The sequence below is a fragment of the Nicotiana tabacum genome, chromosome 8 (genome assembly GCF_000715075.1).
Source record: "Nicotiana tabacum cultivar K326 chromosome 8, ASM71507v2, whole genome shotgun sequence".
NCBI classification, from domain to species: domain Eukaryota; kingdom Viridiplantae; phylum Streptophyta; class Magnoliopsida; order Solanales; family Solanaceae; genus Nicotiana; species Nicotiana tabacum.
Genome location: NC_134087.1, coordinates 56,011,812 through 56,038,970, shown reverse-complemented (window position 1 = coordinate 56,038,970; position 27,159 = coordinate 56,011,812). Strand labels below are relative to the sequence as shown.

At 38.8% G+C, this 27,159-nt stretch overlaps 1 protein-coding gene across 1 annotated transcript; it reads left to right on the top strand.

Annotated features, from left to right (window-relative positions):
* Positions 1 to 13,010: 13,010 nt before the first annotated feature.
* LOC107777569 (aldehyde dehydrogenase) lies at positions 13,011 to 20,252 on the top strand. The gene is made up of 10 exons (XM_016597624.2): positions 13,011 to 13,507; positions 14,534 to 14,602; positions 14,699 to 14,795; positions 15,601 to 15,807; positions 17,622 to 17,737; positions 17,854 to 17,958; positions 18,056 to 18,228; positions 18,323 to 18,413; positions 18,948 to 19,097; positions 19,752 to 20,252. Exons 1-10 carry the CDS (start codon positions 13,313 to 13,315, stop codon positions 19,980 to 19,982), a joined length of 1,434 nt encoding a protein of 477 aa, XP_016453110.1. The 5' UTR covers positions 13,011 to 13,312; the 3' UTR covers positions 19,983 to 20,252.
* The last annotated feature ends 6,907 nt before the right edge of the window (positions 20,253 to 27,159 follow it).

Here is a 27,159-nt window from a genome sequence, read left to right as displayed (position 1 = left end):
TCTTGCTATAACTATAAGCATGATAGTAATAGCGAGAATACCTCTATGGAGATATTGAAAAGGTTATTCCATGATATTATATGAAGACATTACATATCTATCAAGAATGATGATTTCAAGGTTCAACATATTCATTCAAGTTAATATGGTTGATTTATTTATCAAATCTCTACCAACGATCTTTTGAAGATGGTGCACACGATTGTAATGTAAAGACTCAAGTATGTGAATTGATGCTCTCATCAGGGGGAGTTAATACGCGTTGTACTCTTTTCTCCTTACAATGTTTTGTCCCGTGGGTTTTCCTTGCAAGGTTTTTAATGAGGCAACCAAAAGGCATATTTCTAAACATGTGTACTCTTTTTCCTTTTCTAGATTTTTTTTCCCACTGAGTTTTATTTTAGTTAAGGTTTTAACGAGGCACATTATCTGTTGAATAGACATTCAAGGGGGAGTGTTATAAGTAGAGTTTTATTTAAGGTGAATGTCTATATTTTAGAGAGATTTTAGGGATTTTACTTGGTGGCTAAGTTACTTTATCCCCTATAAATAGAGGGGTTCTATTCTATTGTAATTGATATCAAATCAATAAGAATTCTCTCTCCCTACTTTTTCCCGCAATATTCTTCTTCTTCTTTATTGTTTTATAACAGGTTCAATTATTTACGATAATATTAGATGTCAATTGGACATGCTCACCTCCTTGACTTTCTAGCTTTTATTTCAAATTGTATTATTGGAACAACCTTGAATTGAAGGGGCATGTTTAAGATTAAAAGAATTTTGTGTCTAAGGAAAGCTAATTTTTTCTAATTTTCCAGAGAGATCAAATCTTAACTAACTGATGTACTGTAATATCAATCGGTCTTATTAAACTTGAGTATAAGTATATTATTGAATATTTAAAAATAGATCTATAATTTTAATTTGGTAGGTTCAAATTTCAATTTTTATATTTTTAAAATTGTGAAATCAAAATGTAACATATATTGTAATTTGGTGATATTTTACGTCATAGCTAGGTCCCGTATTAAATTTAATGAATTTAATTGAATGCATAAGTTGTTAGTTATATCTAGCACCGAGAATAATGTAGATTATTATGTATTATGTGATTTTGATGTTGATTTTCTACATATTGTAGGTAGTACAACACTCTACGTAAGTAAACCTTGTGGAAGAGGAAGTATTCTCTCACCTTTCCTTTTTCTTTTTCCGAAAAACAAAACAAAACAAACCATATATGTGAAGATGACTAACACAAACGTTCTAATAAATTCGTTCTCAAACACTAGTCTAAACAAATACTTTATTTTGCCCAAAAAGAAGATATTCTTCAATATATTCCTATGCTTGGTTTTCCAAAATTAAATCAATGGCAAGTCCAAACACTACATTATTGTGATCTATTCACTAAAGGGTAAGTCAAATAGATTAGAATATCTCATCTTATTATACCTAACGTGATAAAAACTCAAAAAGAATATACTTTTGCTCGAGCTTTTTCCTACCAAAGAAATTTTCAAGCACTTCAACTAAGGGTGTTCATAAAAATTCGAAAAATCGAACCAAACCGAAAACCAAATAAAACCGACCAAAAAAATTGATACTTTTTGGTTTGGTTTGGTTATGGTTTTAAATTTTAAAAACTGATCAAATTTGGTTTGGTTTTAATAAAAAAATAATCGAAAAAACCAAACCAAACCGACTATAGAAGTAGTTATTTCAAATTTATCATTACACCTATATATATGTATATTTTTGTACAAAGTTTCTAAAATTTTATGGTAATGTTAATCGTTTGCACTTTTAGTACATTTCTTGGCCTTTACATTCTAGTTTGATTTGTAGTTTTCTTTTGTTAAGTGTAATAATCCATTTCATGTTAAAAATAATTTGTTTTTAAATGAGTCCTAAATTATTCATTACTATTTGATTCAATTATCATCAATATATCTTGTTAAATGATAGATTTCTCAAAGCGCAATTGATTTGATAGTGTTACGTTGAAAATAATATAGTCGACGGAAGATGTGGTTAATAGTGTATGTCTTATATTTGTATATGGTTAAAATCAGGCCTACCCGATTTTATTATTTGATCAAAACAAAGGAGCTGCATCGGGGGTAACCTCGTAATAAATCAGACCCGAGCTCGAAGACGAGGCATCGAGTCCAAAGATCGAAGTGTCCGTCAAGACCGAGGCCAGCAACAATCGAGACTAGGTATGACCAACTTCGAGTGAAATACAATAATAGAAAGGCGAGATATCTATAACTGGTCGGAGATCACGGCAGAAATCTCGGAGCAGATCAAATCAATAGTGCTTATTTGTATCAATCATGGGACTTAATTCCGTATTTAGAATTGTACCACAATTAGGATTCCTCTAGTATATAAAGAGGGCTCCCCGTCATTTGTAAACACCTTACATTCAGACAGATCAAAGCAATATAATATTTTTCTATTGTTCATCAATTTATTATTCTTTAACTGTTTTTCTTTTACTACTCTCGAGGGTTCATCAGCTCGAGGACATTGTCCAAACATTGGTTTGTTTTATATTCTTGTCAATTTCATCACTTATGTCTAAATTAATCAATTGGCATTAAATGAAATCACGTATCCTTAAAACCAAATTACAAGTTTAATTGTTACTTGATTGTTAGGGTAAACAGTTTGGCGCTCATCGTGGGGTTAAAGATAATAGTGATTGCTTAAAATTTTAACCTTCATAACACACACTACTTTTATGCTTGTTCTTGTGAGTATTTTTGATTTCAGGAATCAACATATCAAACTCTCAAGCAGTACCCTCTTACACTGACAACGGCCTTGGTCTTGAAGGCGAAAACGAGCACGTAGTCGCCCAGGAAAACGAAGTACCTCCAATCAATCCTGACTCACACGCTTGTGGTTGATGTCAATTCTCATGTTGGAATTCATGGATATTTAGGCGCCGACCCTGAAAATAGCGTCCGCAGAGACGTCTGAGCAGCCGATCGGAACACACAAAATGGTGAAGAAGGCGGAATTAGCCTTCGAATGATATTTGACATGCTACAAACTCAGCAGGCTGCAATAGCGCAACTCCAGAATGGGGCACCAAGCAGAATCGAACTCGATACATAATAGGAAGTTGTTCATAGGGGTCGAGCCTGTACAGGAGAAATTGAACGATAATGGATCAGGAACTGACCCCGCCATCATAAAAATGCTCGAGGAGCTCAATAAATGGATAGAATCCGGTGAAAAAAAATCGAGGCTAATGACAAAAAGTTAGAGACATATAACTCACGAGTTAACCAAATACCGGGGGCATCCTCGATCCTAAAGGGTTTGGATTCGAAAAAGTTTGTGCAGAAGCCTTTTCCTCAAAGTGTGGCTCCGAAGTCCATTCCTAAGAAGTTCCGTATGCCAGACATCCCCAAGTAAAACGGAACCACCAATCCTAATGAACACATAACTTCGTACACATGCGGAATAAAGGGAAATGACTTAGAAAATGATGAGATTGAATCCGTTTTGTTGAAAATATTTGGAGAAACTTTATCAAATGGGGCAATGATATGGTACCACAATTTTCCGCCCAATTCCATCGATTCTTTCGCCGTGCTTGCTGATTCGTTCATAAAGGCGTACGCCGGAGAAATAAAGGTCACGACCAGGATGTCGGACCTCTTCAAAGTGGATAGAAAGAAAATAAAATGCTAAGGGAGTTTGTATGTTGATTTCAGATGGAATGCATGGACCTACCCCTAGTTACGGATAATTGGGATGTCCCAGCCTTTACTCAGGATTTGAAGAAGCGAAGTTTGATAGCATCACATCACCTAAAGCAGAACTTGATTGAATATCCAGCGGTGACCTAGACCGATGTGCATAATCGGTACCAATTGAAGATCAAGGTCGAGGATGATCAGTTGGGAGCTCCATCCGATTCTATTTACCCAAACAGGTTCGAAGGCAGGATTGAAAGGGACATCGATAGAGAGCCCCGATCGAACAGAGATCGATACCAACCATATAGCGCAGATCGAAGGAACAATAGACTAGGACGTAATCCCATTTGAAATGATCGAGGTCAAAATTCTCGAGGGCTCATGAGTAAGAATGGCTTCGATAAACACGTCGAGCCTAAGGAAGCACCACGGTTATCGAAATACAACTTCAGCATCGATGCTTCAGGTATTGTGTCAGCTATTGGGCGGATCAACAATATTAGCTGGCCCAAACCCTTACAAACCGATCCAGCTCAAAGGAATCCGAATCAAATGTGCAAGTACCATGGAACCCATGGTCATAGAACCGAGGACTACAAACAATTATGGGAGATGGTAGCTCGTTTATTCAACGAAGGTCATCCTTGAGAGTTCCTGAGTGAGCGAGCAAAAAATTACTTTGGAGACAGGGATTCAAACAGAAAAAATGAACAAGAGGAACCGCAACACGTCATTCATATGATCGTCGGTGGGGTCGATATCCCTTAGGGTCCAACATTTAAATGCACCAAAGTCACAATCATAAGGGAGAAGCATACCCAGGACTACTTACCAGAAGACACCTTATCCTTCAATGATAAGGATACAGAAAGGATCTAACAACCTCACAACAATGCACTGGTAATATCTATCCTTATGAATAAAATTCAAGTTAAATGTGTGTTGGTTGATCCAGGTAGCTCGGTGAACATTATTCGATCGACGGTCGTGGAGTAACTCGGCCTTCAGGATCAGATCGTGTGTGCAGCTCGAGTGCTTAACGGTTTCAACATGGCGAGTGAAACCACCAAAGGGGAAATCATGTTGCCAGTGAATATGGCCGGAACAATCCAAGAAACGAAGTTCCACGTGATCAAAGGAGATTTGAGGTACAATGCGCTGCTCGGAAGACCTTGGATCCATAATATGAGGGCAGTACCTTCAACGCTTCATCAAGTCTTGAAATTCCCAACATCGGAAGGAGTCAAAACGGTGTACAGTGAACAACCAGCAGCCAAAGAGATGTTTGCAATCGATGAGGTGATAACAGTGTCGAATCTCACATCAACAAAGGAACCAGAATCAAAAAGAAAAGCAGAAGGTCAAATAGAAATCATAGTCGCCGACTTCGACCAGATTAGAACAACGGGAAATGATCGAGGACGATGATTGCATGATACCTTGAACCTTCGTAATCCCTGATGATTTTGATGTCATGAAGTCAACGGTCGAAGAGCTGGAACAAGTCATACCGATCGAGCACTTGCTCGATTGAAAGGTATACATGGGCACGGGGTTAACTCTCGAGCTTAGGGAAAAACTTGTTAAATTCCTTATTAAAAATATGGATTATTTTGCTTGGTTCTACCTTGACATGTTAGGGATCGCACAGGAGATCACCATTCATCGATTGAGTTTGGACCCGAAGTTCAGATCTAAAGCAAAAGAGAAGGCCCCAGTCCGAGGTAAAACATGCATTCATCAAGGAAGAGGTAACCAAACTTCTCAAAATAAGGTCCATCCGGGAAGTAAAATATCCCGAGTGGTTAGAAAATGTAGTTGTAATCCCCAAGAAGGGGAACAAACTTAGAATATGTGTATATTACAAAGACTTAAACGAAGTATGCCATAAGGACACTTTTCCACTACCGAATATCGATCGCATGATCGATGCTACGACCGACCACGAGATCCTCAGCTTTCTTGATGCCTACTCCGGGTACAACCAAATACAAATGAACCCAGAGGATCAGAAAAATACCTCGTTTATCACTAAGTACATTACTTATTGCTATAATGTAATGTCGTTTGGGCTAAAAAAAAGCTGGCGCTACTTATCAATGCCTAGTGAACCGTATGTTCGAAGAACAAATAGGTAAATCAATGGAGGTTTATATTGATGACATGCTAGTTAAGTCCCTGTGCGCAAAGGACCATTTGACACATTTGTAGGAAACTTTCGACATATTGAGACAGTACTACATGAAGCTCAACCCCGAGAAATGTGCATTCGGGGTCAGTTTAGGCAAGTTCCTCGGCTTTATGATATCAAATCGGGGAATTGAGATCAACCCCGATAAAATCAAGGCAATCGAAGACATTATAGTCGTGGATAGCGTTAAGGCCGTACAAAGGCTAACAGGACAGATAGCTACTTTAGGTCGGTTTATCTCGAGATCTTTTGATCGAAGCCACAAGTTCTTCTTACTTCTGAAAAAGAAGAATAATTTTACTTGGACCCTGGAATGCCAACAGGCATTGGAAGAATTAAAGCGGTACCTTTCGAGCCCACCATTGCTTCATACTCCGAAAATGAACTAGCAACTCTACTTATATTTGGCAGTCTCGGAGGTCGCGGTAAGTGGTGTCCTAGTTCGAGAAGAGCAAGGTACGCAATTTCCTGTTTACTATCTTAGCCGAACTTTAGGTGAAGCAGAGACCCGGTACCCACACTTAGAAAAATTAGCGCTTGCTCTAATAAGCGCCTCTAGGAAATTAAAACCATATTTTCAATGTCACCTAATTAGTGTTGTAACCACTTATATCCTTCACAATATTTTGCACAAGCCCGAGCTCTCGGGACGACTGGACAAATGAGCCGTCAAAATTAGCGGGTACGATATCGAGTATCAACCCCAACGACCTTCAAGTCTCAAATCTTAGCAGACTTCGTGGTCGACTTCACACCAGCCCTCGTGCCCGAGGAAAAAAAGGAGCTATTGATAAAATCAAGCACATCCTCGGGGATATGGACCCTTTTCACAGACGGTGATTTGAATGTGAAGGGGTCCGGGCTAGGCATCGTTTTGAAGCCTCCCATAGGCAATAAGATTAGACAATCTATCAAAACCTCTAAGTTGACTAACAATGAGGCCGAGTATGAGGCCATGATTGCTGGTCTCAAGCTTGGCTAAAAGTTTAGGAGCTGAGGTCATCGAGGCCAAGCGTGATTCCCAACTCATGGTTAACCAGGTCAACAAAACCTTCGAAGTCCAAGAAAATTGAATGCAAAGTTAGTTGGATAAATTACAGGTAACCTTACACCGGTTCAAAGAATGGACCTTACAGCATGTGCCTCGAGAACAGAATGGTGAGGCCGATGCCCTAGCAAACTTAAGGTCATCAGTCGAAGATGATGACATTAGCTCAGAGACTGTCGTACAACTTTCAAAATAGGTGGTCAAAAAAGGAGACGCCGAAATAAACTCCACAAGCCTAACTTGTAATTGGAGGAACAAATATATAGATTATGTGAAGAACGGGAAACGTCCCTCGGACTCTAAGGAATCGAGGACTCTTCGAATGAAAGATACAAGATTTACATTGGCCTAAGATGGAACATTATACAGAAAGATGTTCGATGGGCCGTTGGCAATATGTTTGGGTCTGGGAGATACCAACTAGGTCCTACAAGAAATTCACGAGGGCATTTGTGGGAACCATTCCGGCGCTGAATCACTGCTTCACAAAGTCATCAGAGCAGGATATTATTGGGATAGTATGGAAAAAGATACTAAGGAGTTCGTTCGAAAATGTGACAAATGCCAAAGGCATGCGCCGATGATCCACCAACCCGGAGAGCAAATTCATTCAGTCCTATCCCCGTGTCCATTCATGAAATAGGGGATGGACATCGTTGGTCCTCTGCCATCGGACCCAGGTAAAGCTAAGTTCATTTTATTTATGACTGACTATTTCTCTAAATGGGTTGACTAAAGAGAAAGAAGTTATAGACTTCATCTGGGTTCACATCGTATGTCATTTTGGAATACCCGTCGAGATAGTGTGCAACAATGGAAAACAATTTATCGACAGCAAAGTAACAAAGTTCCTCGAAGATCACAAAATAAAAAAGATATTATCTACGTTGTATCATCCTAGTGGGAACGGACAGGCCGAATCAACGAACAAGACCATCATTCAAAACCTAAAGAAAAGGTTGAACAATGCTAAAGGGAAATGGAGAGAAATTTTTCCCGAAGTCCTTTGGGCATATCGGACAACGACAAAATTCAGTACGGGGGCAATGCCGTTCTCCTTAGTATATGACGCCGAAGCTCCGATCCTGGTCAAAGTTGGGGAACCATGCATAAGGTTTCGATACACAACGGAATAATCAGATCATGAGGCTATGAGCACAAGCCTCGAATTATTAGACGAAAAACAGAAAGCCGCCTTCATTCGAATGGACGCCAGAAACAACGAATCGAAAGATATTATAATCAAAGAGCCAATCTTTGACACTTCAAAATAGGGGACTTAGCTCTGAGGAAATTCACCCTTAATACTCGAGACCCAAACGAAGGAAAACTCGGCCCAACTTGAGAAGGGCCATATCAAGTCCTCGGTGTTGTCGAAAAGGGATCTTACAAACTTGGCATAATGGAGGGCGAACAATTTCCAAACAATTGGAACATATCACTCCTCAAACAATATTATTGCTAAGGTATGACTTTCTTCCTTTTCATTTGTATTTGATACTAACTTATTACAAGTGTTTAATCGAAGACGTCGAGGATTCTTCAAACACAAAGTCCTTAGGTATGAAAGCACGCGTTGCACTCTTTTTCCCTTAGACAAGTTTTTATTCCAAATGGGTTTTTCCGGTGAGGTTTTTAATGAGGCAACCATTTTTCGTGCTAACTTGGGGACAATTCGATAGTATCCGAGGCTTCTTTATAATTAACCTCGAATACTGGGGGGCATCACCCTCGGATGTTATGTTTTCAAGGAAAACACCTCGTGTCAACAAGGTCTTGATAGGAAAATTTTGTAAAGGGCCAAATGATCAAACGAACCGTGCCCACGTAATTTAACCGAGCCCTAATGACGAAACATGTACGCATGAATGATCTATTGAAAGAAGTACATTTTCCTTATCAAATATTCCACGCCTTAGTGAGATTTCTACTTTATAATTTCGTACTTACGATATATTCGAAAACTAGCTCAAGAGCCAATCGTAACTAAAGCTCGGACAATTAACCCCATACTCGGGGACTGCCGTCCGAAAATCGACCTTCTCGAATTACTAAACTTTGAAATCATAAGACCTTGTAATAGCAACTCTCAATTTTACAGGCCACGACCATCCCACTCGGGGACACTATTAAGAAACTATCTCAAAGGGCAAATCTCAAGTTAAAGGCTACGACCGAACTAACACGGTTCGAAGACATCCGAATTCCGTAATAAAACAGGCCTTCAAATATTTTTACAAAACCGGTTAAACAAGGCCACCCTCGACAAAATTACAAAGGGTTTTGATAACATCAACCCTCGAAAACCTTAAGGGGTACTAAATTGTTCGAACTCTCGAACAAACTTATGCTAAGGCATAACAAAGTTTTTGATAACTCTAAACCTCGAGAATCCTAATGGGTACAGAGTTACCTCGTGCTAAAGAATAATACATTCTTATATGATTAATCTTTTTAAGCCAAAAAGGGAAGAAACCACTCTTTTGAGGCCATGTCGGCCCAATTCAAAGAGCCTAAGGGCCATTATATTTTTTGGGTTCGAGGATCTACCCTCACTCAAATGAAACCTAAGGGGTTTTTCTACTCCGAGTTCAAGCAAATACTCACTCGATGATAGAGATTATATTAGTCCAACTCTGATCAAATCGCTTAAATTAAAATTCACGAACAAGCGAAAATGAAAAATTTCACAAGGCAACGAAGTGAGTCAAATTTCTCACAAGGCCTAAAGTATACCGGAATTATCATAAGGTGAAAGCAAAACAAAGTTTTCATGAAACGAAAATCAGAGACAAATCGGAAAGAAAAAATATCTTTCATATATGCAAAAATATTTACAAAGACCACTCGGGGCCTTACACAAAAATCCAAAAAAGAAGGAATGAATTCTAAGTTCCTAATCTTCCCTGGGAGCTATATCTTCATCTTCTCCGCTCTCGGGTCCGCTCACACTCCCGGAGTCATCATCATCAAAGAGCAAAGCTTCGTCTTCGGCCTCTAGAACATTTGCATTCTCGATGTTGTTCGTGAGGTCAAAGCCACGAGCATGAATCTCTTTGAGAGTCTCTCTCCGAGACTGGCATTTGGCATGCTCGACAATGCAGGATAATAAAACTTGAGCAATATCAGAAATTTCTTTCGCTTGAGCATTAGCGGCTTCAGCGTCGGCTCGGTAGGCGGCCACGACCGCCTCCGTGCTGGCCTTTAATTTTTCTGCTACAAATGCGGCCTTTGCAAGCAGCAGCTAGCCGAGTCTCGAGCTCTTCAATTTTCTTGGCTCGAGCCAAGCTCTCTTCCTTCATGCTTTGGAGTTGATGCTCAGCCAAAAATAGTTGGGCCCGAGTGGTATCTTTCTCTGAGGCAAGACGGTCCATATTCTGCTTCCACCCCAAATTCTCTGTCTCTTTCACCTCATCCTCCTCGCGAAGCTACTCAATCCTTTCAGCCTTCTACTGAACCTACACGATCTAAGTGTTAGTCGCCAATATCAAATTGATATGTCAAGCTCCCCAAAAATTTACGTAACCTGTTCAATGAGATCGGTCTGCTCTTTATGAGCTCTTGCCAATTCAGCTCGGAGGTCTCTGATCTCTTCCTCTTTTCGCACATAGAGGAGTTTGAGAGCGTCTCTCTCCTCCTTGAGCCTTTTGAGTTCGGCCTCACACCGGTTCAACTCAGCTCCGGATTTGAAAAACGTTTCTCGATGAAACGCCACAGCCTATGGAGAAAGGAAGTAAATTAGACAAAAGGAAATAAAAGTAAACGTAAACCTAATAACGAGGGCTGAAATTTACCTGGTTCAGGAGTCGCTGAGCCTCATCGAAAATGATTGTTGCATCTAGGTCAGAAAGATCATCGACCCTCGTAAAGCAGCCACATAATATGTCATCCCCTTCATGGACTGTTCCCACATCGGGGGTCTCCATAAACTGTGCCTCTCGAAATTACCCTTCAGAAAATGTGGGGCCAGGCGACGAATCATAAATATTGATTGCCCCAAGCAAGTCACTTGGGGAACTCTCTCCTTTTCGAAGGGCCTAGGAACCGGACCCTTCAGGCACACCCTCCGATTGTTCGTCATTGCAGACAGGCATACTCGCTGGTTGTTCGTCACGGCGAGAGACATCTTCAGCCCCTGATGACTCGGGGACTTTTCTCGGACCATCTTCCGAGATCTCCTCGGTCCGAAGATGAGCCTCCTCGACCTACACTGGCTCAGTTGCTTTTGAAGCTTCGATGCTTCCCCTCTTTCGAGCCACTAGCTCACAATCAGCATCTTCTACCTCCTATTCTTCATCTAGTAGCTTTTGGGCTACGTCGGCGGACAAAGCGGCAGTATCATTCTTCGACTTATGAGCCTTGCTCTTCTTAGGCTTTGGAGTATCGGAAGGCGAGACCCTTCTCCTCTTCTTGTCCTTAGCCGTCTTCGGGGTCCCTCTTCCCTAGGTGTGGGTGGCCTCATGGTAGCATTGTCTTTGAGACCTGTATGGGAGGAAATCAATTAAAAATAAGAAAGACACATTCACAGAAATGTATAAAACACGATAGAGAAGCTTACCGTGGTTTTTGGCCTCCCATCAGCCCTTCGCCAAATCACGCCAACAACGCTCAGAGTACGAAGAGGTCGAGGCCAGCTTCCGAAACCAGCCTTCAAGGTTCGGGATTGCACCGGGCACCCAAGAAACCGTTGTATCGTAGGAAAGTATGTCAATACGAAAAGACAAAAGAAACAAAACGGTAGACGGAAGCTATAGGTGAGTTCGTGCTTACGCTTCATGTTCCACTCTTCAAGGAAAGACATTTTCTCGGCCGGGATTATGTCGGAAGACCTCACTCGGACAAACTAGCCCATCCATCCACAGTCCTTTCAAAAGTGTGTTCATGACACACCACTTTTGTAGTTGACCAGTTTCACAAAATATGTCTATGTCACGCACCAATGGGGTTTCGATACGTGTCCTTAACGCAAAAAATACTTAGATTTACAAATATACCCTCATCTCCTTCCCTCTTAGACTTCTGGACTCTCTTTTTTTCGGATTAAAGTTCTCTTTTAGTTGCTTTTTTTTTTCTTTCTTTCAAAGCCACCCTAATCAATTTCAATTCTTTCCAAACATCGGATTTAGCTTTGTGCAAGTGTTTTCATCAAAGACCTTGAATACCCACTTGAATTTGAACATGAAATTTCATATCCAACTTTTATTCCGACTTCAACCTTCGAAGCTTTGCCGACAATGGTGATTTGAATATTACTCCACCCAAATCTCATTCCAAACAGTGATTACAATTCAATTTTCGATCTCACAACTCCACTATTTTTAAAAATAAATTGTTGATTTTAAAAAATATTAAATTTATTGTAATAGACTTGAGGTGAGTTCCATTGTTCGAGTCAAAGATAAAATTCAATTTTGAACTCGAATTTATAGTTGACATCAATGGATAATAATTGTGTGGGTTGAAATTTGAAAGCAACTACTGATTTCAAAAGACTTCAATGGCGAGCAGAATACAAAAATAGTTACTGAGTTCTAGGTTGATGCTAATTTGAGATCTAAAAATTATGTGGATTGTTTGCTGTTTGGAATTGATTAAGAACTAATCTTTGAGCTTAAAACCATTTGAACAGAGTGATTTCACGAGGAATTCTGTACTTCCATGGTTGAGTTCTTATGACTTTAAAACTGAGTTAATGTTTTAAGTTTTTTTTTTTAAAATTTTTGGAGTTCACTTGCCCTTTTTCTGTGTATAACACGTGAGTGTCAGCTAAGCAAAGTGGTGTGTTATAGATACACTTTTGAAAGATTGAGTGTGTAAGTTAATTTTCGCCATCAAAAAATGTGTAACAGAAATTTGGTCTATAGTTCAGGCAGTAACTTATGTATTTTACCATAAAATAATTATGCCACTAGCTAGATACGGTAGAAAAGCAATAGTAATACAGAAAAGTTAAGTTTTTCTTCTCAAATATCACGAGGAGCGTGAGAACCACTCTCCTTAGCATGACCTTGTTTCGTAAGATAAAACACTTTCCAGATCACGTGCGTTAGACACTATGAACGACAAATCTCCTTTGCCCGGATTGCACTTTGCTTTTCGAATTCCTATTCAAATTCAAATATACATAATCATACAATATTAACTATTTATACATCCAATCCAGTTTCCGTCACTCATTATCAATAAACTACTACATCTATTATCTATATATCACACACACACATAATCGTCGGCGAAGCACCGGCGCACGAGTCGTCGACCTCAACTACATACGCATACATATACACGGACTCATAAAAGTTGCTTAATTATATATACATAGATAGAGAACGAGGTTCATATTGCAGAGGAATGGCGATGGTAGATGCGGAGGCGATTGTAAAAGAACTGAGGGAGACGTACGCGAGTGGGAAGACGAAGAACTATGAGTGGAGAGTGTCGCAGTTGAAAGCTCTGTTGAAGATCGCAGAGCATCACGAGAAGGAGATCGTCGATGCTCTTAATTCCGACCTCTCTAAGCCTGAACTTGAATGCTTTGTTCACGAGGTTTATCTCTCTCTCTCTCTCTCTGTGTGTGTGTGGACTTGTAATTTCAATAGAATATAAAGATTTAAGTTATTTACACAGATAAATTTGAATTCAAGCAGTCAAAGAATTACATACTAATTGGTTATATTTCACTATGTGAATGGTTGAATGACAATTCTGAGTTTCTAGTACCTTTTGGAATAATATCGGAACAATAAAGTTGAGGACTGATCGAGAATTCTGAGTTTTAAGCATCTTCCTTACAACATACTATGAAACATAAAGTTGTAATTGGAATTATGATTTGTTACGTGTACTCTGTTTTTCTCAGATTTGGAACTCTTCTTGTGATTTTGTTTTACCAAGCTTATGGCTTTTGAATTAAACATCGGATTTTTTGAGCACTTGTTTCTTTTTGTCTTTTTCTTCCAAAAAATTGGCGACTCTTATATTTCCTTGAACAGTCACATGGAAGGAGTTAGTAAAACTATCTCCAAAGCCTCAAAGTTATACTTACAATTTTAGTTTTGGTTTAGTAATTGAAAATTGTACAGGCTATTTTTGTTTGTTGGGGTTTTCCTGTGTTTAAATCAATTTTGTAAAGTTGGATTTTCTGTCTTCCTTTTTTGTCCTTTGCAACTATTTATAAGGGTGCATAACTACATAGCTGACTGAGTATTTAGAAGAAAACTAGCACGGAGTTTTCTTTTTTCTGGGTTTCAGATTTAGCATCTAGATTTTAGTTAGATAGTCTATTGCAAAATGAGTTCTCTTTTCCTCTTTTCATATCTAGCTTTCTGGAATTGGAGAAGTTTTAAACCATTTAAAAGAGTAATGTTGGGTATTCTGCTTTGCAGAGGGTCCTTAGAGTGACAGGTATAAGCCAGATAAATAGGTCATTGTTGTTCCTGATGTTCGTTATCTCGAAAGTGTATAGATATCACCAAGATTAGCTTTTGGTTCTTATATATAGTCCTGGACTTCTTAGCTATATCGGACCAGATTTTCTTTTAGTCTTCTAATTCATATATTCTTCTAATGCAGATTTCTATGATGAAAACATCCTGTAAGCATGCATTGAAGGAACTAAAACGGTGGATGAAACCGGAAAAGGTAAAATTTTGTAGCTATTTATAGATATATATTACTTAATTTATCTTGGTTACTAATTAGTAGAAGCCCACTGATGCTAACATATGGAAATTGCAGGTCAAAACTTCATTAACTACGTTTCCTTCATCAGCTGAAATAGTTCCAGAACCCTTCGGTGTTGTATTGGTTATATCAGCCTGGAACTATCCATTCTGTATGTGAAAAACTGTACATTTATCTCCTTCATAAGTGCGTGTGATTATGTTTCCTTTTATTTTTTCCTTTCAATATACCTATAAGCAAGTCTCAAATTAAAAATCAGACTACTCGCTTAACTCTACAAAAGTTTCTACTATTTTATAAACTTTTATAATCAAGGGTTATGGTGTGTCTTTGAAACTAAATAAGCTTATATATGGATGAACAATGTCAATAATGAGAATGCTAGGATGAATATTCTTGCTTCTTGTTTTTGCAACTTTAGATCTGCGTGACTATCGGCAACTCACAATGCAGAGAGAAACATATCCCTCACTTATTTACACTGACAGTCTTTGATTGACAAATCTGTCAATGAAGACTAGGTCATATTTAGTGTAAGAGTTTCACTTGGGTCAAACTATTCTATGCTTGGGGAATCTTAGTAGCTTAGTTGGTTGGCTACCTGAACTTTTGCCTAGTGGTGAGGGCTCTATTCCCCATCTAGTAATTCCTTCCCCCCTTTTACCCTTCCCTACCCCCTATGTAGAAAAAAAATAAAAAAAAATATTCTATGCTTTTCCTGAATAAAAGGCCAAAAACTAAGCAGATTCCAGTATATCCTTCTCTGATGCAAGTCTTCCAAAGTGCCTTTGTCCTTGTTCATGGCAAGTTTTCTGTTATCCTTTATCAGTATTTTACTGCTGATCTCCGATTGTGTTATGATAGATGAGTATATGTTTAGCTGAAAAGTTACAGTACGGATGTATTAATCAGGTATTGATACTATGTTCTTCCCCTCCCCCTTCATTCTATTTCAGTGTTGTCCCTTGATCCAGTGATTGGAGCTATTGCTGCTGGTAATGCTGTAGTTCTGAAACCATCAGAAGTAGCCCCAGCTACATCTTCAGTGCTTGCAAAACTTTTAGGGGAATATATGGATGTCACTGCTATAAGAGTTGTAGAAGGCGCAGTACCCGAGACAACTGCATTACTAGAGCAAAAATGGGATAAGATATTTTATACAGGTCTGGAAAATTTCTTTGCTGGTTTAATTTATTTCCATGTCATTTATAGAATAATATATCTGGTAGGATTATTTATAGATGGACAATGGCCCAACTCTGTAGCTGTCTCTGGTAGCAACATAACTTCCTTTTATCTTTTAGGCTTCGGAGACAACTGACTGGTTTGTTAACAATGTGGTAATTTTCCTACAGTGCAATTGACAGGTCGTGATACTTTTGCCTTTACATCACCTATTGTCTAGATAAGACAGAGTATATGCACCACAAGTTTAACCCGTTAAGGAGAATGAATGTGAAGTAACATTAGATGGATTGAGGTGCCTAAATACCAATAATTCAGATACCGAAGTTAGTTTTTCAGGAGAATGACATGTTAGAGGAGCATGTATTACATAGAAAAAAATGAGATGGTCAAAATGGAATAGTGCGATGTAGCTTCATGTAATAGAAAGATACCTAACTAAGTCAAAGGCAATTTCTATATAAAGGTTGTGACACCAGCAATTTTACATGAGAGTCAATATTAGGTCTCTAAGGTCAATTTCACAAAAAGAATGTCCTGGCTTAGCAATGAGTGTCAAAAAAATGTGAATGTTAAGGATAGATGTGCTATAAGGTTGGACAATATTAGAAATGACCACATCAGACAAAGGGTGCAAGCAACAAACATAGAGGGTGGTGTCCTGGCTTAGGAATGTCTTATATTGACCTCAAAATACATTGGTCCTTAGGTACAACATTATAATTATTGAAGGTGCTAAAAGGAGACGAGATACATATAAAGAAGTTGTTCCAACATACCTAGAATCTCTCTGAATTAATGCAGACTGATTTAAGAACAGAACAATGTAAGCAAACAATCCATAAAAGCAGTAACAACTTGTTTGGATTATGATTTAGTTGCTATTGTTTCACTTACATTAGGTTTGTGTTGCCAACTTGTACATCAGCGTGGGGACTAAGTATGAGATTTAAAGAACTTCGAGTTTAAAAGAACCCTAATATGTCGTAAAAGACAAATTATTTAATATTATTGCCAACAAATTTTGCCCGAATTGTGCAAAATGGATTTAAAGGATTCATATAGTCAACCTCGACTAGTTTGAAATTGAGACTTAGTTGATTCATCGATTGATACTTCACTTATTATCTAATCATAGCAGACTTATGTAGAGAAGGAAGTGTACACTAGATCAAAAATGATAGTAGTTAGAAACTTTGACTGCTGTATTTTGGAAATATTATTGAATGTGTATTACTGATACCATTAGATTCATGATATTTTTCTTAAATACTTTTATTCCTAAGCTTCACCAGGGGAGGAACTCTATTTACCAACCAGGGCTGGGGATCCATTAACTACATGATCAGTGATTATTTTCAAAATTTATCTTAGCCTTAAGAGCTTAAACTTCTGTATGATCCATATACACATTCCCCTCCCCCCACAGCAGGGGAAAAGAGACAACAAAAAGTGACATTGTGTTATTGTTAAATGTCATTAGTAGTCAGTGCGATATTTTCTTCTCCATTTCTAATATTTTTACTTGAAACTTGGTAAAAAAGAAGAGGGACGAGATTGAGATGGACTGCATGTGGGTTTCCATGCAATAATTAGTCTAATCGACTAAAATAATAGTGGCAGTTAGTTTGTATTGCAACGTTCACAGGCGTTAGTAGATATTGTGATTAAGATACTGACTTTGCCAAGTTTTATTTGTAAGACTTATTTGGAGTTGATCTGTTCACTATGATAATAATTAGCAAGTTATATGCTCATGTTATCATTCGCAATCAAACAATTAATACTGTAGGAAATGGAAAAGTTGGACGGATTGTGATGGCGGCTGCGGCAAAGCACTTGACACCTGTGGTTTTGGAGTTAGGTGGAAAATCTCCAGTTGTTGTGGATTCAAACATCAATTTGAAGGTAAAATTTCTTATTTGCTCTTTAGTCTCTAAGTTGTCAGAACATATATTGCCAAAAATCATAATAATAACCTTCTCAATTTTTTCTTTTATATATCAAATTGTTTTTGCTTTAAGGTTGCAGTAAGGCGTATTATTGCTGGCAAGTGGGGCTGCAACAATGGACAAGCGTGTATCTCTCCTGATTATATAATTACTACCAAAGAGAATGTGCCAAAACTGGTGTGTTTTATGAGACCAAGGAGCCTTTATGTCTGACATTATGCAAAATCCTTTACTCATTTGTTATATTTTTGTTCTTTTGATTCCTCTTCTCCAGCTAGATGCCATGAAACTTGAATTGGAGAAATTTTATGGGAATGATCCACTAAAATCAGGCGATATATCTCGCATTGTGAATGCTAACCACTTTCATCGACTATCAAAGTTATTGGATGATAATAAGGTTGTCGATAAGGTAGTTCATGGAGGTCAGAGAGATGAAAATAACTTGTGAGTCGACCACTCTTTCTCCTGTAACATATTATCACAAAGATATCTATGAGATGAGAAATCTTTGTTATTCATCTTCTTTTCCTCATATCAGAAAGATCGCTCCTACAATTCTTCTGGATGTCCCAGAAGATTCTTTAATCATGAAGGAGGAAATATTTGGCCCTCTACTTCCTATTCTCACGGTAAGAACTGCACTTCCTCTAAGAGGTGACTTGTCTTTTGTGCATTCCATTTTGGTAATTTGGGAACAAAACAATCGCTGGATAACAATGTCACGCGGTTATGACCTTCTCATGAATGAGATTTCGTCTACAAGTTGGTCATTTTCCAGACCAACTTATTAAATTTCACGTATTTTCGGTAGTGAAATTCATCAGCAACAAAACTTCTTCAAAAACTGTGAAAATATATTGCTCCTAACTTATACTCACCCAGCTCAAATGAGGATAATCTCTTTTGGCTTCCTCATGGTAATTATTATGCCATTTCTGCCCATATACTACGAATTACAGCAGATAATTTTTAAGCAATAGGTCGCTTATGAGAGCTTAACAGACAGTTTTAGCTGCATTGTTAAGTCTAGAATGACCTACTTCCACCTTTTGAGAATGAGCAAAGCTCAGGTGGGAGGTTTGCCGAAAATTCTGTCCATAGTCTGCTGACAGTACTATTGTGAAGTTCTTGGCATGAATAGGTCCTGCTTTTCTTTTGTGCAGGTCAATAAAGTGGAGGATTCTATAGAATTCATTAATGCCAGAGAAAAGCCACTCGCAGCATATCTGTTCACTGGCAACAAGAAACTGGAGGAGGAATTTGTCAGGAATATATCAGCAGGGGGTCTGCTGATCAATGACACCACTTTACATGTAATTCTGTCCTTCCCTACTAACCAAACTTTCTATATTTACTTGTGCTAACATGACTTAATATTTTGTTTATCTGCTTAGGAGACATGCATTGAGATTATCACATTTATGTACTTCAAGTCTTCATGCTGATCTCAAGCTTTCTCAGACTATTATATTTTACAAGCAAATGTGAAATTGTTGATAGTTTGTTTCCATAGTGCTGGGGGAGTTTGAGGAAGATTCAAACTGATAATTTGAAAAATTATTACAAGTGGAGATTAAACTAAGATTTTTGGAAGTTGAAACTGAAATAGGAATACAATTTGTGAGGCATTAAGCTTAATGCAATACTTGAGAGGGAGAGAGAGAAACTATCTTCAGAAGAGATTCTTTGAATCTAGAAAAACTAAAAAAAGTAAATTTACTTTGTGTGTCAAAATGTACTGTGTAGGTGTATCTTAATTATTTGTGGACTTCAAGTTGTTGTTGAGACCGAAGCTAGAGTATCTGAAACATTTCTTAATCACGAATGTTGTGGAGTATGTCAACTGTACGAATTTTTTTGCATTTTAATCGTGTGTGCTGCTGCTGGATTTCATTGCTTTGTCTAATCATATGATGCCATAGACTCTTGTTAAATGTATTGATGAACTGTATATTTGAATAATGCAGCTTGCTACTTCCACTCTTCCATTCGGAGGAGTTGGGGAAAGTGGAATGGGTTCATACCACGGTAGATTCTCGTTTGAAGCTTTCAGCCACAAGAAGGCTGTTCTGCGTCGCAGTTTTGGTGGGGATGTACCTGCAAGATACCCGCCTTATACACCTGAGAAGGTGCGATTTCTCAAAGCCCTGTTAAATGGAAATATACTCGGGCTGATTCGTGCATTACTTGGGTGGTAAAAGTTCACTCAACTTCAGATAACCCCATGAATTTTCAAGCTAGGATTTCTGGTCCGAGCTTGCTACTATACTTGTAAGCTTTCCATTTGTTGGGGATTATCCTAGAACTAGGTGATCGCAGTGTTTCCACCCTCCAGGCATAATTTACCTTCATATTTCAAGTCACTTCTCTTATTAATGCATCTCGGGAGAATACTATATATTTATTTTTCTTCTACAAAATGGTAAAGTTGTTTGATTATTCATAATAATAGAATTTTACATCTCAAATTCCATTATTGTAGTATATTTTGTTGTAATTTTTCTGCCGTTATGTTTCTTCATGCTAGACAGTGCCTATAATGTGACATTGCCAGTATGATCAAGTTTTGATTCTTATTCATCAAACATATTGAGGTTAATCATCTACTGATTTTCGAGGACGGGGCTAATGCTAGTTGCCTATTTTATTTAGGGATGGCGGTAGGGCCGTAGGTGGATATACCACGTGCATATGCTATTTCTTTCATAAAAGGCCTAGGTTTGTTTCATTATTGAAAAATTATCTTGTACTGTAATTGTAAGTCTTTCTTTTCCACTATTAGATTCTTTGACAAAAAATTTAAGTAATGAAAAATTTGTTGTTAAGGTGTCTATCTCTATCACTTGTAGTTATTAAATTTAAAAATAATTAAAAAAAGGTACTACTTTGACAGCACTGGTTGGCAGATGATGTTGACTGTTACATCTCGCTATTTCGTACGTAAAAGTTTCATCGTACGTTATTGACTTAGGGATGAAATTATCTTGAGGTTATAAGCATTTATGCAATTTATAACAAGTGATAAATAAGTGTCGTGAAGATTAAAGGGTAAACAAATCAAAGAAAGTGACTTGCGTCGAAGTTTGTCAATATGGATAAAATACGGTCCGAGCTATAATACCCTGTATTTATGGACTAGTTCCATACAAGGTACTATATGACCATGATAGTAAGATGTATAAGGTATGTTAAAAATGAGTAGTATTTTAAGTAAGTTGAGATAAATCTTAATTATGTGGATAATTGGGTAATTAATAATTTTTAGTGGGAGATTTATTAAAATCTTTGGATAAATTAAGAGTCTCACGTGGCAGCAAGCCTCCCCAAGATTAATGACTCTTAAATCATTAGGAAAGGTGGCAAAGTAAAGGAATGTGGTTAAGCTACCACATAAAGTGGTATCAGAGCAGTTCTATCCCAGGATTATCTACAGACCGTGTCTAGTAAAGTCTTGGTTATGGGTGTGTTGTGCACCACACTTATAGACAGGAGGCTACGGGACATATAGAATGTTATCATCTCTTCTCATCTTAGATCGTATGATATAAGAATTCATGTTCCTAACGATATGTTATGTTTTCAGCGATGCCTCCGAAAACTACAGCCGGCCAGAAGGGCAAGTCCGCGGCTGGTGAGACTACTAGTCGAGCGCCATGAGTTACCAGAGCTCGGGGAGAGTCTCATAGTGAGATTTCATCTTAGATTTCACATACCCCGCCCTCTCCAGAAGAGCTCCGAGGGGCACCAGCTCCAGCGCCCGCCCCTATACGTCAAGCTCCTCAGCCAGATGCACCGGGTCAGGAGATGAGAGATGCCGGTCAGGAGATGAGAGATGCTATTCAGCTATTAACTCGATCAGTAGCCGCACAGGCTCGACGTCAGGAGGTAGGTATCAGCCATGCAGATAGGTTCGTAGTGCGAGGGTTTGTGATTTCATTAATTTGGACCCTCCGATATTCACTGGAGCAGATCCAAACGAGGACCCTCAGGTATTTATTGATAGAATGCAGAGGACATTGAGGGTAATGACGGCCACTGCGACTGAGTCGGTTGAGCTAGCCTCCTATAGACTCCAAGATGTTGCAGTTAATTGGTACGAGTCCTGGGAGTTGTTTAGAGGTGAGGATGCCCCTCCAGCAGTATGGCAGGAGTTTACTGAAGCTTTTCTTCGTCATTATCTGCCACCAAAGCTTAGGCGGGCCAGAGTTGATAGGTTCTTGACCCTTCGGCAGGGTAACATAAGTGTTTGGGAGTACAGTCTTCAGTTTGATTCGTTGGCTAGGTATGTTCTCACTATTGTATCTAAGATGGAGGATCGGGTTCACCGGTTTGTGATGGGGATAGAGCTGCACTTGCTTAACAATTGTATGTCAGTCTCACTTCATCCATACATGGATATTTCTCGTATTCAGGCATATGCTCAGGGTGTAGAGGAGCGTAAGTAGAAGTAGAGGGCCGATCGTGAGCATGATAGGGTCCAGAATAAGAGAGCGAGGTCTTCGAGTCCTTCTGGTGAGTTTCGAGGTGGTCAGAGATAACAATACTGAGGTATCGAGCCCAGCCATCGGCTAGCACACCTTCTCGGTTTGGCGGTAAGAGATTAGATAGTTCCACATATTCAGGGCCTGGTCAGAATTCCAGGGCCTCAAATTCTCAGTATAGGGGTGAGTCAAGTCAGATAAGGCCGCCCTTGCCGCGATTGCTCAATGTGGTAAGCAGCATACCGGGCAGTATCGTCTGGGGTTGGGTGTTTGTTATACTTGTGGTTATCCAGGCCATGTTATGAGGGATTGTCCGACAAGAGGTGATGCAAGTATAGCTTAACCAGCGGGATCTAGAGCTGGTTTGTCATCATCAGTATGCCCCCTAGGCAAGGTTCACAAGCACCAATCGGTCGTGGTAGAGGCAGAGGCGGAGCATCTAGCTCGAGCGGTCCTCAGAACCGCATTTATGCGTTAGCAAGACAATAGGATCAGGAGTCGTCACCTGATGTTGTTGCAGCTATATTATCAATCTCCTCATATGATGTATATTCACTAATTGACCCGGTTCCACCTTATCATATGTTACTCTGTTGGCTGCTAGTAAGTTTGGAATAAAACCTGAGTTGGTTAAACCTTTTTTAGGTATCAACACCTGTTAGGGACCCAGTGATAGCTAGGCGGGTATATAGAGATTGTATAATAGTAGTTCATAGTCGATCTACAATAGCAGACCTAATCGAGTTAGATACGGCGGAATTTGATGTGATAATGGGTATGGATTAGTCGGCTTCTTTTCATGCCAACGTTGATTGTAGATCGAAGATGCTCCTATTCCAATTTTCGGGGGAGCCTGTTTTGGAATGAAAAGGGAATACAACATCGCCGAGAGGTAGATTTATTTCCTATCTCAAGGCAAGGAAAATGATTAGAAAGAGCTATATTTATCACTTAGTTCGGGTTCGGGATGTGGAAGTAGAGTCACTAACCATTCAGTCCATCCCTGTGGTTAATGAGTTTCCCGATATTTTTCCTGATAAGCTTCCGGGTCTTCCGCCAAAGTGAGAAATTGAGTTTGCTATTTACCTACTACCAAATACTCAACCAATATCTATTCCTCCTTATAGAATGGCTCCCACAGAGCTGAAAAAGTTGAAGGAACAACTAAAGGACTTGCTTGAAAAAAGCTTTATCAGACCTAGTACATCACCGTGAGGAGCACCTGTATTATTTGTGAGGAAGAAAGATGGTTCCTTACGGATGTGTATTGATTATAGACAGTTGAATAAGGTGACGATCAAGAATAAGTACCCGCTCTCGAGGATTAATGATTTATTTGATTAGTTGCAAGGTGCCAAGTGTTTCTCAAAGATAGACTTGAGGTTCGAGTACCATCAGGTAAGGGTTAAGGAGAAGGATATTTCGAAGACAACATTTAGGACTAGATACAGGCACTTTGAGGTTCGTGTTATGTCATTCGGTTTGACCAATGCCCGAGCAATATTCATGGACTTGATGAACCGTATGTTCAGACCCTTTTAGATCTATTCGTAATTGTATTTATTGTCGATATATTGGTGTATTCTCGTTCAGAGATTGAGCATGCAAATCATTTGTGTACTATGCTCAGAGTTCTACAAAAAATAAAATCGTATGCAAAATTCTCTAAGTGTGAATTCTGGTTGAACTTTGTAGCTTTCCTTCGGCATATTATTTCGGGTGAGGGTATCCGAGTTGACACAAAAAAAATTGAGGCAGTAAATACTTGGCCTAGACCACAACACCGATGGAGGTTCGTAGCTTTCTCGGTTTGGCGGGTTATTATAGGAGATTTGTAAAGGGATTTTCTTCTCTTTCAGCACCTTCGACAAAGTTGACTCAAAAGAGAGCAAAGTTTCAATGGATTGATGCTTGCGAATAGAGTTTCCAGGCATTGACGGACAAATTAACATCAGCACCGGTTCTAACGCTCCCAGAAGGGACTGATGGTTATCTTATCTATTGTGATGCTTCGGGTGTTGGATTGGGTTGTGTATTGATGTAGCATGGTAAGGTTGTAGCTTATGCTTCTAGACAACTAAGAAAGCACGAGAAGAATTACCCGACCCACAATTTAGAGTTAGCCGCGATGATTCATGCACTAAAGATGTGGAGGCACTACTTGTATGACATTCATGTTGATATCTATACAGATCATAAGAGCCTCCAGTATATCTTCAAGCAAAAGGAATTGAATTTATGTCAAAGGAGATGGTTGGAGCTACTTAAAGACTATGACGTTGATATTTTATACCATCCGGGGAAGGTAAACGTAGTAGCCGACACCCTCAGCCGTAGATCTATGGGTATCCTGTCATATTTACAGCCAGAGAAGAGGGGAATAGCCTATGAGATTCATCAGCTAGCTAGTCTTGGAGTTCGGTTACTGGACTCAGGTGATATTGGAATTATTATTCAGGATACGACAACATCCTCTTTAGTAACTGAAGTGAAGGAACGTCAGTACCTGTGTTAGTTCATTATAGGGATACAACCCCTCAGAAGGAGAAGACACCGTTTGAGATTACAGAAGATGGGTCCTCAGATATCGAGGATGATTATGTGTCCCGAATGTTGCAGGGCTGCATCGGCAGGTTATGGGAGAAACTCACTATTCTCATTATTCTATCCATCCATGAGCAACAAAGATGTATCATGATATCAGGGAAGTATATTGGTGGGACGGAATAAAAAAGGATATAGCGGATTTTGTTGCTCAGTGCCCTAACTGTTAGCAAGTTAAGATTGAGCATAAAAAACCGGTAGATTATTGAAGGCTATTAAGATTCCGACTTGGAAGTGGGGCCCACATTCATATATAAAACATCTCCAACTTAAAAAATCGATAGATTATTGCGGGCTATAAGATATTCTTGAGAAAGATTACACTGTACGCCCTTATATCATATAGGTTTTTCTCTACTCCGATCTTATCGTCACGTGTTTTGTCGCAATAATAGGTGTTAAAGGGATTGTCAAGAGAATCGATCAGGTATGTTAAGGCTATCCCTTCCTTCCTTTTGGCATGATTTATACGGCACAAACGAAACGAGCAAATGCACAACTTCTATAAATGACTCTATTCATAGAAGTATTAGAGGTGCCGATTTTCTTGAATTCCCATGTGTCTTATTATTACATCTTCTGTTCATGGGTCTCAGAAAATACATAAGTTGAAAAAAGTTTACTCCATCATATTACTCAAAGGCATAATGGTCATATGTACTTCCGAGAGATTTTATTGACATACTTCTCATGCATTGCATTCATTTATACATGTACATTGACCCATGACCAGATGACGTTATATACGCGTATATATGTATATTATACGTATATGGGATATGGAAAAAGGTTACGACGTTATATACGCACCACCACCTGATCAACTGGTATATGTTGATGATTTTGCCCACAATGTCCGAGATGATATGATGGGATGCCTTCAGAGGCTTGATGATGTTATGAACACCTATACCTATGCATGACATGATATTTATACGCACATGCATGAGATTATAAATGTTTCAGGATTTACAAAGCTATTTAGAATTATATGCGGAATTCTTTATTCATTATTTCATCTATGTCTTTTATGTACTGATTTTTATGTCGTACATACTCAGAACGTTATTCGTATTATGCCCTTGTCACGACCCGGATTTTCAGCCGTCGGGATCGCGATGGAGCCTAACTCTTAGAATGATAGGCAAGCTAACAGATACAGTTCTAATGCATTAATCATTAACCAAAACAGTAAGTAACAATAACTTAAACTAAATAGATATGGAGTGCGGAATTTTATAATAGTTTAAGACAATATTTCACGACTACCCAAAAGATCTGGTGTCACAATCCACGAATTTATAAGAATTTGCTACAAACACTGGTTTAAAAGAAATACATATGTTCTCGAAATGAAAAGAAACAGGAAAATTAAGATAGAGGGAAGGGGACTCCAGGGACTACGAACACTGGCAGATCTACCTTGGGTCTCCTGATGGACTGAAGACAGCAACCTAACTTTACTCACGAGGTCCAGCACCAAAATTTGCACAAAAAGTGCGGAGTGCAGTATCAATACAACTGACCCCATGTAATGGTAAGTGCCGAGCCTAACCTCGACAAAGTAGTGACGAGGCTAGGACACAACAGTAATATAATCTGTGCAGTTAAATCATATACCAGAAAATAATAATAACAGAAATTTAACAGATAATAATGGGAAGGGAAAAGTCATGCTGAGGGGGAAATATCAAGTTCTAGAAGCAATACAGTAAAGAAACAGAGTAAATATCATGCTTTGAACCAACAAAAATAATAACACAACAACATATGCATGACATCACCCTTCGTGCTTTTACTCTCATCCTTACCATAAGAAACAACAGAAACGGCACAACATCACCCATCGTGCATTAATTCTCTCATAATTATGGCACGACATCACCCTTCATGCATTAAAACTCACAGAATATGGCACGACATCACCCTTCGTGCATTAACACTCACTCACAATATCGTGCACAGTATCACCCTTCGTGCTTTACACTCTTCCTCACCCAAACAATAGAAACAATAACATCCCGGCAAGGGAATCAGCTATAACCAATCTCGTTTCAACATCTAACTTCACAATATAAATCTCAACTTGAGTAAATACTCAACCAATATCTAAACCAGGAAAAACAATATAATAAAACTTGTTTAACATGAAGGATTAACCAATTAAAACATGAATAGTATGTATAAAGGAACACCACAGTCACAAGTGTAAGACTCACTCGCATGCTATGGCCCAACAACAACGTATAGATACTCGTCACCTCACCTATACGTCGTACTCAACAACTAA

Bases quoted from the DNA above. Each gene is read 5' to 3' on its own strand.
- LOC107777569 (XM_016597624.2), top strand. From the start codon at position 13,313: ATGGCGATGGTAGATGCGGAGGCGATTGTAAAAGAACTGAGGGAGACG. The intron at 14,603-14,698 runs GTAAAATTTTGT...TGGAAATTGCAG, and splicing joins GGTGGATGAAACCGGAAAAG to GTCAAAACTTCATTAACTAC. The intron at 17,959-18,055 runs GTGTGTTTTATG...CCTCTTCTCCAG, and splicing joins AAGAGAATGTGCCAAAACTG to CTAGATGCCATGAAACTTGA.